Here is a 16,272-nt window from a genome sequence, read left to right as displayed (position 1 = left end):
TGGCTGCAAGGAGGTGGTGTGAGCCCACCAATCTTGAAAAGAGGCATCCAGGAGGAAATCACAATCAAGGTGGGCCCACGAAAGAGCCTCCCACCAGACAAACCTGGAGAAGGAACATCTGAGCAGCAGGTGATTCGCGGACTCAGACTCCTGATCGCAAAGCTAGCAAGCGTGGTAAGCATCCAACTCGTGCCTCAAGCGCCTATCCGACGTCCAAATGCGTCGCCGCGACGCTAGCCAGATAAAAAACTTCACTTTAAAAGGAGCCCAAGACTTCCAAATCCTATCTGCTCCATGAAAACGAACACCACCGAGGTGAAGCATTCCATAAGCCGACCTCGCCGAGTAAATCCCGTTGCAGGTCCATCGCCACACATAGGTATCCTCTTGTTGCACCTCCAACTGGGTGACCGAGAGCCAATGCCAGAGGTAGACGTACTCCATGAGCACCTGTAGCGTTAGCGGCCCCTCAATGTCTCATATCCACTGCCTGCCATTCAGTGCTTGCGCTACCATCCCAGATGCAAATGGCACGACATCCAATCATTGCCCAAAGCGTCAGCGCCATGAACTTGATCGTGAGTCTGCTGAGCCACGCATCTGACCAGAAGAGGGCGCGCTCGCCATTACCAGGCCGCACAAAGACAGAAGCGTCGAACATGGCTCGAACCTCCAGCTCAACCTGCAATTGCAGTGCCGCCCAAGCCCGGTCCCGGTTAGCCTTGTGTAGCCAAAGCCAGCGGAGGCGCAGCGTGAAGCCAACGAGCCTGAGATCAGGAACGTCGAGGCCGTTAAGCTTCAATGGTTTGTAGACCGCGCCACATGCAACAACAAATTTGCCCCGCATAGATTTATCAGTCCTTGTCCAGAGAAATTTGCATCGAATAGTATCAATTTCCTTGATTACCCAATTGAGTAGTTTATCCGCCATGAGGGTATAGATTGGCATGGATGAAATAACTGATTTCACGAGAATTAGGCGTACGTGGTCTGAACAGCCCACGCTAGTTCTAGACAACCAATGACCATTTTATTTCTCCTTGAATAAATAAAGCACTTGCAATGTCATTTGGTATCACTCTTTTAATAGAGTTATGATTTGACCAAGAGATTAGTTGAGCCCCTGCTCTGATTTGTTTTTTTGCGGGAAATACAGTAAGTAAGACCCCGACTGTGAAATTGATGAGAACCGACGTCGAGCGAGGCTCAAACACGGGTGCAACAACACGCTCTCGCCAACTACGCTTAGCGCAGCTTCTCCCTGCTCCGATTTGTTGGTAAGCACATCACTGTCATCTGTTGGTTAATGGCATATACTGTAGTTAGACAGTTGAGCGTATTCATCAGAGTATGACTTTGCCAACATGTACATTGAATCGCCTCCAAAACTGGAGTGGAAATTAAAAATTGAAGAATGAACTGCAATGAAAACAAGAGAGGAAAAGATTGATGTCTGAAGTTATGAACTCAAGTATAGGCGCTCGTGGAGATCAACTACCAAACTACAAGTGGTGCAGTGCCAGTACTGGAGAACTAATGGAGCTTAAAAGAGAAGAATCAAATCCGCGCCTCTTGTCCAAGTCCTCAAAGAAAGGCCAAATCAGTTGGTTTTCTTTGACAAATCATCCTCCGAGGATGTAGTGTTGTTGTTATCGTCGTTGCTGCTGTCATCTTTGTTGCTGTCACTGTTATTTTCAAGGTCCGGAACTACAGCTGTAGACGGTTCCACATGAGCCAGCCGAGCTGCGCCTATAACTTGCTCCGGGAGCTCATCAAATGTGTTTGCCTACAAGTTATATCAGGCTAGCAGTCAAAAGTGATATCCATACATACAATAGGAGAAAACATTATGTTCTTTGATAGGGCCAGAAACTTTTTTTGCCAACTAAAATAATTCCATCTTTAGAAAGATTGAATTGTATTATTAGTCTTTAGAAAAACAAAAATTCATCAATGCTACGTCAAAGAAAAGTTCATCAAGGTGGAAAAGGGACACCGACCTGTATTAGGAAAGCCATATCAACTACTAATGTTGTGACAACACCAAACACCAGGCCCAAAACTCCATTTGCTACTGCAGAAGAACCAATGTCAACGTCCACCTGCAAAAGCAGCACGCTGAGATGCATTGCCGTATTCACAAATGACCAAAACGTTTCACTTCCATCAATCAGTAATTGTAACACCCAGCCTATTTGGATCTGCCCAGCCATATCACATCGAGATTAACCTTTCACACAAAGCAAGGATGAAATCATAAGCAATGCATTAGAAGTACTTTTAGTATGACGTTTTACGACTTACCTCCAAATACCCAGGACCTCGTACGTAGCTACAATCTACAGCCTTTCCCAACAAACAAGGGGTGCTCCCAACACTCTGCCGTACTATCCAAGAGCTCTGAAGATTTTCCCTCCCTTTTGAAATTAAAATGAAGTCGAAGAATACAAAACTGTTGTTACACCCTACATAGCTATGTGTGAGAAAATACCTTAGGAACGGATGGAATTAGCTTCAGTCTACTATTGCGGAAGTCATCATCGCCATCAAAGAAACGCTGCAGTAATGATCCCTTTTTCAAGGAACTCGTGACGAAATACATGACCAGGCTGTAATGAGTTGATCCAGGAATCTACGAGAGGATAAACTTCACCCTTTTTTTTCAAATGGATAAAGATTGAAAACAAGTCTTACGGAATACCAACTTACCTGTAAGTTGACAACAAATGTATGCGTCCCTTTCCCAGCAGCAACCTGTAAAAGCAGTAAAAGATATAGCTGTGAAAAAAGGGAATGAGGATATGATTTGATTCTATGCCACTTCAGGCAGAAGTGAGTCTGAATTCTGAAGTGGCTATATTCAGATGATGATTGAGATTAGACAAGAAGAAATCATTTTTGCATTAAGCCAATCTACTTTAATGTGCCCATTTTACTAGTTGATTTTGAAAAGCGTTGGAGCACAACTCAACAAGCACTGAATTATGATAACTGTAGTCCTTCATGCAGACAAGCAAGAAATATTTTGAGGTAGCCTCGTGCACTGTTCATAGAAATTGACAACACATAATATGCACATTAGTTAAGTTTCTTGTGCTGGTCCTCCTTGACTGAGACTGTTTCGCAGTGTTAGTGCAATAGCCTGATATTAAAATTACGAACATCTTACTAAAAAAATTACAAAAATAACAGCAGCAATATGAGAATAGAATAAACTATTAGGCCAGCTTTTGGTTACCTGAGCAACACAACCTTTTTGCCTGGCAACATTATCCATACGCTTGGTGTCCTTAAACCAATCAATGGCCGCAAGCTCCATGAGATAACTTTCTGCAGGTATCTGTAACTTGGATATTAGTGTGTTGCGAGTATTGATATTTTCTGACATGCTTAAAAAATCAATAAAGCACAAACTTGAAATTTTAGACCTTTGATTTGTCATGCGGGAAGTTCTTGCTACGAACTTTAAAAATCTTGCTATCAGGTACTGTCCAACAGTTGCGGCTTTTCTCATCCGCACCACGACAGAGAATCCCAGAAAAGCAAGAAAAAACAATTTTTTCTGGAGGCTCATCTGTCATAATGGCATAGCTACCGTGGTTACAGAAAAAAAAAAGAACACCTGGAACTTGACAACAACAGATACGAGAATGCAGGAATATAGAATTAAAGAGGGAAACAAACCCTTGTTGTTTTTAGCTTCATTGTCAGATTTGTTAGGGCCTTCCTGTACATTGGTTTTGGTCAAGGTTTAGTACGAAGTGAGAAAATACGTTAAACTTGTAGGAAGCTAAGCATTCATGAATTGTTTGCTCATAGTTTGGTCCAGGACAATTGGCACCTCTATATCAGCTTGAGGGACTTGATACTCCTCGTCCTCATCCGATTCTTCATCAATCGTTCCCATGTTTTTATTTTCTGCTTGTCCTTGATCTGCTGGTTTAGTATTGCAGTCAACTTCTTGAAGCTTCTGATCCTTTTGTGCTGAAGCCGCATCAACCATGCTCTCCATTGCAGGAATCCTTGGAGTTATATGGATATCATCTGTTTGGGAAAAATATTCACGCAGCCCTGGGAGTAAGTGTAGATTGGAGCCATGAGAACCAGAATGAATCGGTAGAACAATAGGGCTGAGTGGTAAATTTAACAAACATATTTTGCTCTTTCGTACTAAATATGAAGTTGCTAATGGTTATGGCATAGGAAAGACAGTATTTCAGTACCGGCAACACAGTTCAGTATCTGCAGCAAAGAATGATACTGAAAGGAAGGAGAGTAATTCAGTACCCATCCCTTCAGGTCAATCTGCATAAGGTGCTGAACCTGAGTACGAGGCCTTCCATTGCGACACTTGAGAGGACAAATCTTGAACCCTCCACCTGAATAGTAGAAATTTCAGGGAAAAAAAAGGAATCAAAGTTGGCATTTTTGTTTATTTGGAGTGTCTCATAAAGGCCGATGCAGGATTTAATATGGACCCAAGGAAATTACTTTCAATAAAAGCCCTCACAAATCCTCGCTGGCGGTTACAGTTCAGATGTTCTGTAGATCGAAATAGCTCGACTGCATGCGTAAACACAGTGTAAAAAATAAGGCACTAAAGACAGTAAAGGTGACAGGAAAAAGTAACAATTCAACAATTTACCATAGCTTCCATCATCATTACGCCGCCAATACCGAACATAACACAGATCCCGAGGCCAGACTAACCTGCATGCCATGTAGATGGAAGATTGATTGAGAATAATCAGAGGCAAAAGCAATTGATAAGAACTCGTCAGCCTGTGAGAATTGAAGTTACATTGGACACCAATGCAGCTGCAACCTATGATATAGTATTGCAGTGTGACCATCAACCTCTTCAACTAAACTACCATGGCGAAAGCTACAATCCCACCTAAATGGAGAAGAAAGATCAACTAGATCAATATTAGTATTAGGAAAAGTATCAAGTTAAAGGACCAGATGCTTACTCGTATCTTGTTACATCCATGCTCATCACCAGCCCAAAAATGGCTTCACATGTGGCTTCCACTACACCAACAGCCCTCATAGCTCGGCTACAGCTTCTTGCCTACATGGCATCAAAGTAATATGTTGTCGTCAGCTTCACAATTTCAGACGCTGTCCAAATAAAAAAAATACAGCTGGAACATACAAGGGATTCAACTTCCAGAAGCTCTTCAAAAATGCGCAACCCTGCCAATGACAAACCAGTAAGACCCCAACTTCAATAATCCTACAAGGAATGATTAATGACCTAAGGATAAGAACACAGACTTGCCATTTTGGCATCTAAGTAGTCGCCAATTCTTCTTGGAGTAAACTTGATTGGGGTCGTTCTGATTGGACAGACTAATCTCAGCCTCTTTGGTCCAATCATGTATTGGATCAGGGGGACCTAGCACCAGGAATGATATGTTGAATTTTGTAACATGCAAAAATGAAAATAATTGTTGTGAATAAGTACTCTTCACGCAGATTAGTTAATGTAACTTCTTACCGTTCCCTATAGTTGTCCTGCGAGTCAAGGTAGGCCGTTCCTCTTCGTCTTCAGCTCTACATTAGTAATAAGTTTCTAACTAATTCAGTGAAACGCCTCACAGAAGATACTCTAAGCGATGGAGTGCCACTTACGCGCTGTCACGATCCGAGAACGAAAACTGCCCTCCAAGTTCCATGTCAAAGTCCATTGTAGCAAACGCCTTATGGTTTTTAGCTGTCATAGAGTCTGGTTGCTGCAAGAATGAAGGGAATCTGTATGTGTTAAAACAACATACAGAATTTGCCCTTGATTTTGCAAAATTTCTTCAATCCAAGTGAGTTTAGATAGAGTGCTGCCTAGTTTTCCATTCGGTGCCATTCAGTTAATTCAAGTTGCAAATTTTCTGAAGACGGTAGTCAAGTGCGTCTGCAATGAGCTAGGGGGTCTAAGAAGCTCATATCACATTCTAACACTGTGATTTATTGTACAACAGTACTGCCTTCTGAAAATATCTGGAAAAAGGCAATTGAAATTCAAGCTTTTTTCCAGATTTTTTTTATAGCAGCTGTGCCGTATTTGTAAAGCCTGGTTGAAACAGAGACCTACTACACCTGATCAATGATGAGCTCTATCTTCTTTTTCCAGGTCAATGCATCTTCAATATCATATGTACCCATCTGCGAATTGAATTTACTTGTGACTTGAAGATACATGAATCAAGGAGAACTGTGGTTCTGTTGAAGGGTCAAGCTTTAAAGCAAACCGTGATTTGATGCTCCTTTTGTTTCTTGTTATAAATGCACAGGACATAAATCATCTGAAAATAAAAACCCAAAGGAGGCATGAGAATAACAAATGAAAATTCAGCTTCGGTTGCCAAGGGAAGTTCAAAATCACATGCCCATGGAACACTTAGTGAGATACATTATGCAGATTGTTAGTATAATCCCTGCATGTACTGTAGCACCAGTATGTCGGGTACTGTAGTAACAGTACTTTGGTACTGTACAGAGCCGCTCCTTATACCATCAGTTCTGTAGCAGGTGAGCCTCACTGGTACTGTAGCAAACGATCTAATGTAGCTAGAGTAGACCAGTTGTTTTTCCTATAAATAGGGCAGTACCTCTATACACACCAAGTAGTAGAGTGAAGCTACAAATTGGAGTAGTGTGAAGCTACTAATAGGAGTAGTGTGAAGGTACAAAGAGAAGTAGTGAGTAGCAGTATGAAGTTACTAGATAAGAATAATTCTGAGTTACTACTCTTGTGTTCTCTTATGTGAACTTATGTGATTCAAGTTTGAGAGAACAAAAGAGAGGAGTTGAGTGAATCATTTTCAACAATAAGAGGGATTGAGTGAGTTGATCCCAACACAGATCAGCAAAAGGCATTAGATTACTGTAGCACACATGATTAAAGAGATAAGTTAGTTTCGGTTTTAGAGAATCGATAAATTAGTTTGGAAGATGAAATCAGTAAAGATATATCAGGAAAGTTGGATTCGGTTAGGATTGAGTTAGAATTGACAGGAAGGAATAAACGAGTTGTAATTAAATTGGGACTCTGTAAGGTGGTCGGCTATATATAGTTGGCAATAGTTGTGTATTATGAATCAAACAAGAAGAATTAATCTAGTCTCCCCGAATATTCGTCTTCCTCATCTATAGTCTAAATCTCGCATCTCTAGCAGCTGACGCCATCTGTTTATCCTTTCGATGGATGTTTATCCCCGTTAGATCATAACAAATTGATATCAGATTCCATGGCTTCAAATGCTGAACATGAGCAATTCAAAGTATTGCTCGTTGCTCGAGAAGACATGTTGCGCAAGGAGTATCAGGAGGGTTTCACATCCATCAACAACACCCTGGACGACATCAAGCAGCAGCTCGGCCTTTTGGGCAACATCCAAAACTCTCTGTCCACCCTCACGTGCGCAATGAACAGCCTCGTGGGTCGTGTCACCACAGTGGAGAAGGCTATCGGCATAAATCAAGCTCCGATCACGGGTGATTCCGTCTCATCGGTTGCTGATCTCTCCAAACAGGACCACCAGCAGCCCCCTCCGCAATCGATGTGCCCCCTTTGTGTGGGTCTGACATCCTGCAAAGTGGTACGCCATCAAGTGCAGCGGCTCCTTCACCGGCGGCAACTGTATCTCCAGTCACCATCACGGAATGCCCGACATCATTACCGCCCACCACAAAAATCCACCAACTCCAATGCCGTCTTTCATGGGATGGCAAAGGTATGCATTAGGCATGTCATGGAGTCTTAGATTTCAGTGTCTATCAACAACTGCCGCGTGAACATCCTTATATGTTCAGAAAACAGATATCATGTACGCGCTACTCTGCACTTTCCAATGTGTCATGCTGGCGCTACAACCATTCGTCAACGTGAGGATTTTAAGGGCTGCATCCATGGCTGCCACCCTACAGCTCGAGGGTGAGCTGTCGCCGAATGAGAGGAGAAATGTTACGGGCGGAGATTACTGTAGCGCAGCTGATTAAAGAGATGAGTTTGTTTTGGTTTTAGGGAATAGATAAATTAGTTTGGAAGGCCAGATCAGTAAATATATGTTAGGAAAGTTGGATTAGGAGAAGTAGTCAAGTTAGATTCGGTTAGGATTGAGTTAGAATTGGCAGAAAGGAATAAACGAGTTGTAATCAGATTGTAACTCTGTAAGGTGGCTGGCTATATATAGTTGGCAATAGTTGTGTATTATGAATCAAGCAAGAAGAATTAATCTAGTCTCTTCCCATATTCATCTCCCTCATATATAGTCTAAATCTCTCATCCCTAACAGCTGACGCCAACTAGCTATCCTCTCAGCGATATTTATCCCCGTTATGATCTAAGAACTTGTAACATTCAGACTTTAAGCTATCGGACAAAAGAGGAGAGGAAACTCACTTGCCCATGATGTGTTTTGAGCCCTCTATCCTCCACCCTGCAATTCCCATCTATCAGCAGCGACTTGAGCGGCACCTGGATGAATATCCACAAACTCCACCAAGTTAACAAACATCAGAAGGGGCTCGTGTGATTTTGGAATTTTGGCAGCAGGAAGCATTGTATGGTGGCAAATCAGGCAGAATTAATCATTTTCAGTAGAGTATCAGAAATAGCAAGAATGCAAGTTATAAAAGGAAAATCTAGAAAACCACAACATAATAATTAATTAATCGGCATTTATTGAAACGTAATTGATTGGCATATGGTGAATAACATTATCATGTTTAACGGATCACCACTTTACCTTGCATGATCTACCGGCGAACAAGCCATACAACTAGGTTAGCAAGGCAGAGCACTGAACGTGTTACCAAATTGTAAATCGAGACTTTTCGGAGATTCAAGTTCTCCGTGAGAACAACCCTAACAAATATATATGGAAAAATCTGAGCACGAAGCAAATACTCCTACCATGTTTTCCTTGGGCTTCTTCTTGTAGTAGGCGAGCAGCCTGCTCTCGAGCACGAAGTAGCGCGTGTGGAAGAAGGACTTGCCGATCTTCCGCCGGTCGTAGCGCACCATCCAGCCCTCGTGGTGCACGGCCGCGGCCTCCCTGACGGCGGCCACCGCCTTGGACAGCTCGCCGCTCTTGGCGATGGCCGCGACGTCCTTCCAGGAAATGGCGGCGGACTTGGGGAGCTCGCCGCTCTTGGCCTTCGCGGTGGCCTCCCGCCTGGACGCGGACGAGCGCAGCATGTTCCTCGGGGGCGATCGCGTCGTGGAGACTCAACTGAATCCATCGAAGTAGAGGGCAGGGCGGTTTGGAAGGGTGGCGGGGCGCGAGAGGCGCAACCCCACTAGCCTTTGTGGATCAATTAAGCTTCTAAAGATAGTATTTGATTTTGAGGGACCAAAACATTGATTTTTTTTTGAAATAATATTATTTTATTAGAAAATGCAAAAATATAATTTAAAATAAAAAATTGTATAAATATATGCCATTATCAGCAATTAGAGTGTCGACTAGTTTCTTATCAAAAAACAGAGAACATATCAATATTCGTTAAGCCAACAAAGGGTGGTACAGGAGACCACGTAGGCGCCATGCATGCTGTTGACGTGCGTGTGGCACTTCTCGGCCCTCCCACACGCCAGGACGAGAGAGATACCGAGACCTATCAACAGTTGGTATGCCAATAAACCTTGACATGAGCTCATCTCACTTCTCACCTCCATGTGTAGACCCAAATAGGGTATCATCACTCTAATTATTGATAACGCCTTAATTGACATTTGAAATACCGACTGATACCTATTTCAAAAAAATCAAAACATTGCTTGGTGGGGTGCTTTTTATTATGAATCAATGATCTCGTCTTGGATGGTCCTTTATGGAGTTATCTTATCAATCTAGTGGTGTAAGACCGTTACACGTCTCCAAACAATTTTTTTTAAAAAAAAAAAACACCAATACAACTCACAAGATTTTTTTAAAGAAACACCACTACAACTGGTATGATTTTAAAAAACACTAGTACAACTCATATATGAGTAACGAGACGGTGATGGGGCAATCCATTTCATTTCTCAAACCAAACAAATGAGTTAGATCTAAAGACCCTATACGCTACCAATACAAAGCTATAGAGAAGAAATGGGAACCGTGATACACAAATAGAGGTAAACCTCTTCTCTCATTGTAACTCAGAAAATGTTTTTTTTTCTTCCAATGGCGTGCAGAGTACAGCTGTGCAGGCAAGCAAACTTCCTTGAACCCATTGTAAAGAGATACAAGGAACTGCAGTAAAATAGATGCCACAAGTGAAGCAAACAAACCCAAAGACTAACGGTAGAAAGCAAATGCGTGAACAGCGAGATGCCCTTCCACCAGTATTTGAAAATTTGGGTGGTTAGTCTACAAATATGTCGAGGAAAATAACAGCCATCAGATGCAACTGATTTGCGAGCGAACTTTAAGAAAGGCGACAAGCGAAGAGTCTTTTGCAGGTGATCATTTGTACCATCCGGTAAGCATGTATCTTAGCCAGAAGCAGAATATGCAAGAAAGAGCCTGTCAGACATGAAGACGTGGTGTTATGATCCCAAAATGAAATGCACGCACGATGTCACATAAATATAGAACTCTAAGTATCCAAATTTATCTCTCTTTTTTTGCAAAACAAATTTATCATTTGTTCATGTGGCTGCTCATCACCATATGTACTTGAACAAGGGAAACCAAGTTAAGATTTCTAGCAGTCGGTTCGTAGAACCGGTCAGTTCAAAGCACCCAATATGCAGATATTTGAAGTATCCAAAGCACAAGTTTAGTTGAAATTATTCAGTGTCGATTTTTCCGAGTGCTCACACATCTGTGCAATAACTGGGGAAATTGGTTGAGCTTTAAGAACAGCTAATTCTACCTCAAAAAAAAAAACAGCTAATTCAATGATGCAATCATGCCAAAATTACAATGAATTGTTAAAAACCTTGACATATTGCATGCTCTGAACAATTTTGGTATCTTAAACCAATCTCTGTTAATTTCGACATATGTTGACAACACCAAGCAGGCAAGCACTATAGCTAGTGTCAGCGACATATATTAGACAACTCTGCTGATTTAGATTGATGTGTGCTCTGAGAAGGATGTCTATAGTTCATCTGAATTCTGATTTGACCATTGAATCTTGTGCATCTAGTTCAACTTAAGTGTCTACTTAACTTTGTTCTTTCTTAAATTTTCCTGCTGCTACAAAAGAACATATCTCCTGTTCTGATTTTCCAAATAAGAATTTTGCAAATGTAAATAATGATGACATCTTTGCTGCATAACCAACTAATCAACACATAGTCAATTAGTTCATGAGATCTTTGGAAGTCAAGAAACAAATTTGCAATTAAGTGAAACAGTAGTTTGCAGAATCTACCTGAAAAATAAGGAGCCTTATGCAAAGGGCCTTCTCTGTGCATCTTCCAAATAACCTAAGGAATATGTTAACTAGATTCCCATCTTTGGTACCAGTCAACAGACCTGTTTCAGGATCAAACCTGTCAATGGAAACAGATTTCAGAAACTTCATAAATGATCCTGTTACAGTAAGTTCTCTTGAAGGTTGCAGGTCAAGTCAATACAAAAGTACCTTGGCAACCTATGTCTTGGGCAAGGAACAAAGTGAAAGAGCTGTAGGAAATAAAGACATAAATCCAAAATGTAAGCATATTGAGCACCTAATCAGCTAAATAGGAAACTATCTCAATGAAGTGGTAAATAAAGAAAAGAAACGTAAAGGATTTATCCAGACCTGTGGGACTGAGCACAAGAAATTAAGAACTTGAGGTAAAAAGAAGAGCAATAACGTCTCGCTGCAAACTCAAAACAGTCATTAATCAGCTGCAATTCAATAATAACGGGTAAAGTAAACTGTATGTAAAACTAGCATATGCTAATGCTATATATGGCAGATGGATGTGCATAGGAAGTGTTGATGGCACAAGTTTGGGTTCACAGTCAAGATAGCTTTTCCACCCCACACATCCACCCTACACAGGCAGGCGATAAAAGTATATGAATCCAAAGATATGAACACAGGAAGTTAAACAGGCATCACACAAAATGTTTAGAAACTAGATGTCAAATCCAACCAGAATTCTGTAGGATATTATAGTACACTACAAGCACCATCAGACTCCATTGTAAATCCCCTCTCCCAGTCTCAGGAATCTAAGGTTCCAAAAAATAACTGTTTTCCCATGTAAACGTTTACTCACTTCACTAATTTACATGCAGCAAGAGATAAACAAACAAACAAACATAGGGAAAGACTTTGATGCGCATGTGCCCAGAACAAGGAAGCCGTTCACTACAGACATCAGACTGCTAATAGTGTATCATTCCACATCATAAACAGTCAAATGTGGAATAAGCTGGCTCAGTATTCTTGGCTGGTAAGTAATAAAGTAATGAAACTTGTGGGAGATAATTGAGGATGTTTACCTGAAATGTCCCAAAATTCCCACCACAGCCAAAGCCATTCCAGCAAAATAGGTGTAGGTATCACCAACAAAAACAGATGAAGGATACCTGATGCCATCCATGTACACATGATGCTTTCTCAAAAAAAAAAGGGGGGGGGGGGGGGCAAAAATCTATGATTTAAACAGATCTAGTGTGCTTCTCAAGGTCCTTACCAGTTAAAGGCTAGCAAAGCTAAAGAAGTGGTTAGGAAAGGCAGGACAAGATAAATAGAGAATTCATGAGCTTGCTGGATTTCAATGTCTGTAGAAGATCCTATGCGCATTACATTGTGTATCAAAACCTGGAAAATGTTATAAATCATCAGGAGATGAGTGGTATTCAAGATTTATGTACTTCTCATAAGACATATATTCTGTTTATACCGCAGCAGAAATAACAACTGTCTGCCCAACTTCAAGACCATTCAAGCCAGCATGTATATTTATTGAGTTTGTACAAAAGACTGCTAACAGGAGCATGAATAGCTTGTACAATGAACCTGCATGCCAAAGGAAACGAAAGGTCAGTGAATAGGATAGCTTTTAATTATAGAATACAAACAGGGCTCATCTACAGAGTTGAAATAGAGTAAGTTTTATAAGCAAAAGCAAATAAGTAAACATGGAATAAAAGAAAATGTAAAAATAGTTCACTAAAAAGAGCACTGAAGGCATATTACTATCTAGTATTTCTAGCTTTCAACATCCACACATCAAGCATAAGACATTGTTGCCAATAAGGAAATAACATCCTTGCACTATTACAGAATTATCATGCACGATCAACACAATGTATCAGAAACTATCAAAATGCAAACAAGTTGTGAGCCTCTTGCGAATACAAGTGATAAACAGGCACAAGATCATAAGCATATGAATCTGTGTTCCCAATGATATAAAAAAGTCAACCGTTGTTGACTTCTCAACATTTCACAAATCTCCAAAAGACTCTAAACACTATCCCGTACAAGCCTTCTGTTTAAAATACCAGTAAGTTTAGTGCCATCAGTCTGTGGGGACCAAGATTCGGAGTTTAAGGCTTATTATGGGCAATGGAAAAGCTAAAGACTTACAAGGGGCCTCAGCACAGAATGAGGAACACAAAAAAAAAAAGTGCCAACAGGCAACACCTTGCTGGTGACTTGACACAATGTGGTGCTGACCAATACACATAATCTCTGATAATCACATTCTATCCTATGAGTTGTGATTAAGGGCTAATGACTAATAACTGCATAATAGATTTTTTTTATAGTGTGATCTGCTATAGATTTACCCAATTACCTCTTGATTGTTCAACAACAGTAAAAATCATCAGTCCTGCAACCCTAGATCAATATTGTGCAACTACCAAACAGTAAATATTCACATTCAAAAACTATTCCCATGTTTGAAACAATGAACATACCTAGCTCCAAAACTGCTACTCCAAGATAAGGGGCTATAGGCTTTGGAATGCTGATGGAGGTACCACCAGCATATGCCATCAACAGAGGAAGTGATGCAATTGTGGGCAGCAGAAGCTTCCTGTTTCAAAACACACAATTCCAAAATAAATTTATCAGCAATGTGATAGTGATGGCACATCACTATTTAAGTGAACTGAAAAACAGTTTGACAAACAACATACACTCTCCATGGAACATCAAGAACATCATCAACAAATCCAAGAAGAATCATAAAGCAGACTGATGCTAATGCTGCATTGTATTCAACAAGCCACTGAAACAAGAAGTCAACAAAAAGTAACTGTGACACATGTTTCAGGGCATAAAACATGATGTCAAAAAGATTACTAGTCACAACATACCATGGAGTCTGCTGCGAAGTTGAATTGTTGAAATATAATTGCAATGACTAAATAGACAATCCCAACAACAAGGCCTAGTGCCTCAGGCCTGCAAAACAAATACGATGTTTAGACAGACAAAAAATGCTAATTAACATCTTTATATCCGTATGTAGTCAGATCACGCTAAAGATTTAGTGCAAATTATGCACCTTTTCTGAAACAATAAACTTTTTTGAGGCATTAATTTCCAAATTATGCACTAGAACCGAATAAAACCAGCTAATTTAGCCTTTGAAGCTATACTATCAAAACCCCAATGTATTCACTTTGATCGAGCTGAAATCACTTCTAGTGACAATTACTGTTGTATTGTGATTCGAATTCATAGTATCCACGATGAATCTTAACAACTAATTAATGCCAATGTAACAAGCTCCCATTTCTCAACGTTAAAATCACCGTCCCTGAAGCTGAAACGGTGAACCAGCAAAACCTAGGTTCTGATGCCAAACACCCAAATCGAGTCAAATATAGTCCTAGAGCAATCGCATTTGCAACAGGGCATGTAAAAATACAGGCCTCAGAAACACCTATACTAAAATTTACTTGCGCACTCACACTTGGATTTCGCCCAGAGGCAAGCCCCTCTTGTTGATGTCGTAGCCGAACATCCGGCGGCGGAGGAGGTAGCGTGCGGCGACGGGGATAAGCTGGAGCGCGACGAAGAAGCCGCCGAGGCTCATGGCGCCGCATATGAGGATGGATTGCCGCAGATCGGCGGCGAGTGGGTAGTGCACGAATGCGAGGTACGAGAAGGGCGCGAGGAAGAGCACCATCGCCGCAGCGACTACGCCCAGGTTCGGCGGCCGGAGGATCAGTTCCTTCGTCGGCTCCGCCGGCGCCGCAGCTGCCGGCGGCTGCCGAGGCTGGTCCCTTGCAGCGGCCGCCGCGGGCCTGCGGCGGACGTCCATGGGACGGGCGGTTCGGGGTTCGGTGAAGTGGCTCGCGAAGAGTTCGTTGCTTGAGGCCTTGCGGTGGGTGCAGCAGTGGCGGGCTGGTGCCTGGTGGTCGCCGCCGGCGACGATTGGGAGAAGGGGCTTTTCATAGAACTAATTCCCTCACTGCCATTTAAAAAAGGTCATATTCCCTCACTACCATTAAAAAATTTCATCCTCCTTATTTACCATCGGTTTTATTTTTTTTTTCCCTTCTTCACTCTGATCATATTTGTTTCAGCTCAGGATTATAATAAGTGCCTTATAGATTGTGAATTATAATAAATAGAATTATGATAAACTAAAGGAAAATAAGTTGTGAGTTGTTTGACAACCTAGATTATTAGAGTCTGAATTATTGGCAAAAGTCTGCAATGCCCTCAATAGAGGACGGGGAATTCACGTGTAGGGTGAGGAGAGTGGCATTGCGCGGGTAATTTTTTCTAAATTTGATGTGTACTATAGTAAAACCCAAAATAAATTCATTTTCACATCTTATAGAATTATTATAATCTAAACTTCAGCTTATAATAATCTGAACAAATAAACTAGCTGTTTGTTTCAGTTAAGAACAAATAAGCTAGCTTATTATAATCCTGAGCTGAAACAAATAGGGCCTTCGTGACGCTGCTGACAGAACTCCCGTCGAAACACGGTTACTGTTTGTTAGTCGCAGGAGACTTTTGTTATAAAAAATTAGTGGTCTTCTATTTTAAAAAATCTTAAAAGTTTTTACATGTTTTATAATCCATATGCAACATATTTTTAATTATATTAATTAAAAAATGTGTAGAATTTAAATTAAAATTCTTCAAAAAGTTACTTTTATAACTTCTAATAATTGTTATAGACTCCAATAAAATTAAAAAATCTAGAAAAATTCACCAATATTCTTCTTATGTGATAAACTAATTTTTAAAATTATTTCTAATTCTAGATTATATGGTAAAAAAATAAATTCCTTAATAATGCTCTATTTATCTCTCCTACTTAAAAAATCTCTAATCCATGTTTCGTCAGCCACA

At 40.9% G+C, this 16,272-nt stretch overlaps 2 protein-coding genes across 6 annotated transcripts; both read right to left on the bottom strand.

The window, feature by feature from the left end:
- Nucleotides 1–1,351: 1,351 nt before the first annotated feature.
- Nucleotides 1,352–10,232, bottom strand: LOC133892691 (protein ENHANCED DISEASE RESISTANCE 2-like). Of its 4 annotated transcripts, none has more exons than XM_062333597.1 (22): nucleotides 10,130–10,232; nucleotides 8,402–8,476; nucleotides 6,249–6,302; nucleotides 6,097–6,162; nucleotides 5,638–5,738; nucleotides 5,504–5,559; nucleotides 5,285–5,401; nucleotides 5,159–5,199; nucleotides 4,974–5,074; nucleotides 4,802–4,897; nucleotides 4,646–4,710; nucleotides 4,492–4,563; nucleotides 4,224–4,379; nucleotides 3,842–4,071; nucleotides 3,685–3,727; nucleotides 3,429–3,574; nucleotides 3,239–3,340; nucleotides 2,710–2,754; nucleotides 2,492–2,632; nucleotides 2,305–2,400; nucleotides 2,001–2,102; nucleotides 1,352–1,786 (listed from the first exon to the last, which is right to left on the bottom strand). In XM_062333597.1, the coding sequence occupies exons 1-22, from the start codon at nucleotides 10,139–10,141 to the stop codon at nucleotides 1,601–1,603; spliced, it is 2,103 nt and encodes a 700-aa protein (XP_062189581.1). In that variant the 5' UTR covers nucleotides 10,142–10,232; the 3' UTR covers nucleotides 1,352–1,600. The 4 variants fall into 4 exon arrangements, with proteins under 4 accessions (XP_062189581.1, XP_062189578.1, XP_062189579.1 ...); XM_062333594.1 differs by lacking the exon at nucleotides 10,130–10,232 and adding an exon at nucleotides 8,915–9,372; XM_062333595.1 differs by lacking the exon at nucleotides 10,130–10,232 and adding an exon at nucleotides 8,915–9,372 and having other exon boundaries at nucleotides 3,842–4,044.
- LOC133892693 (uncharacterized) lies at nucleotides 9,901–15,409 on the bottom strand. Of its 2 annotated transcripts, XM_062333598.1 has the most exons (11): nucleotides 14,871–15,406; nucleotides 14,271–14,358; nucleotides 14,091–14,182; nucleotides 13,869–13,987; nucleotides 12,845–12,960; nucleotides 12,635–12,762; nucleotides 12,441–12,527; nucleotides 11,749–11,809; nucleotides 11,587–11,627; nucleotides 11,374–11,494; nucleotides 9,901–10,514 (listed from the first exon to the last, which is right to left on the bottom strand). In XM_062333598.1, the coding sequence occupies exons 1-11, from the start codon at nucleotides 15,221–15,223 to the stop codon at nucleotides 10,455–10,457; spliced, it is 1,266 nt and encodes a 421-aa protein (XP_062189582.1). In that variant the 5' UTR covers nucleotides 15,224–15,406; the 3' UTR covers nucleotides 9,901–10,454. The 2 variants fall into 2 exon arrangements, 1 of the variants encoding a protein (XP_062189582.1); XR_009904401.1 differs by lacking the exon at nucleotides 9,901–10,514 and having other exon boundaries at nucleotides 11,445–11,494; nucleotides 11,749–11,986; nucleotides 14,871–15,409.
- Between the last annotated feature and the right edge of the window lie 863 nt (nucleotides 15,410–16,272).

Source organism: Phragmites australis, chromosome 15, assembly GCF_958298935.1.
Source record: "Phragmites australis chromosome 15, lpPhrAust1.1, whole genome shotgun sequence".
Lineage (NCBI taxonomy): Eukaryota > Viridiplantae > Streptophyta > Magnoliopsida > Poales > Poaceae > Phragmites > Phragmites australis.
The sequence above is the reverse complement of the archived record's forward strand: the minus strand, read 5'-3'. Positions and strand labels throughout refer to the sequence as shown.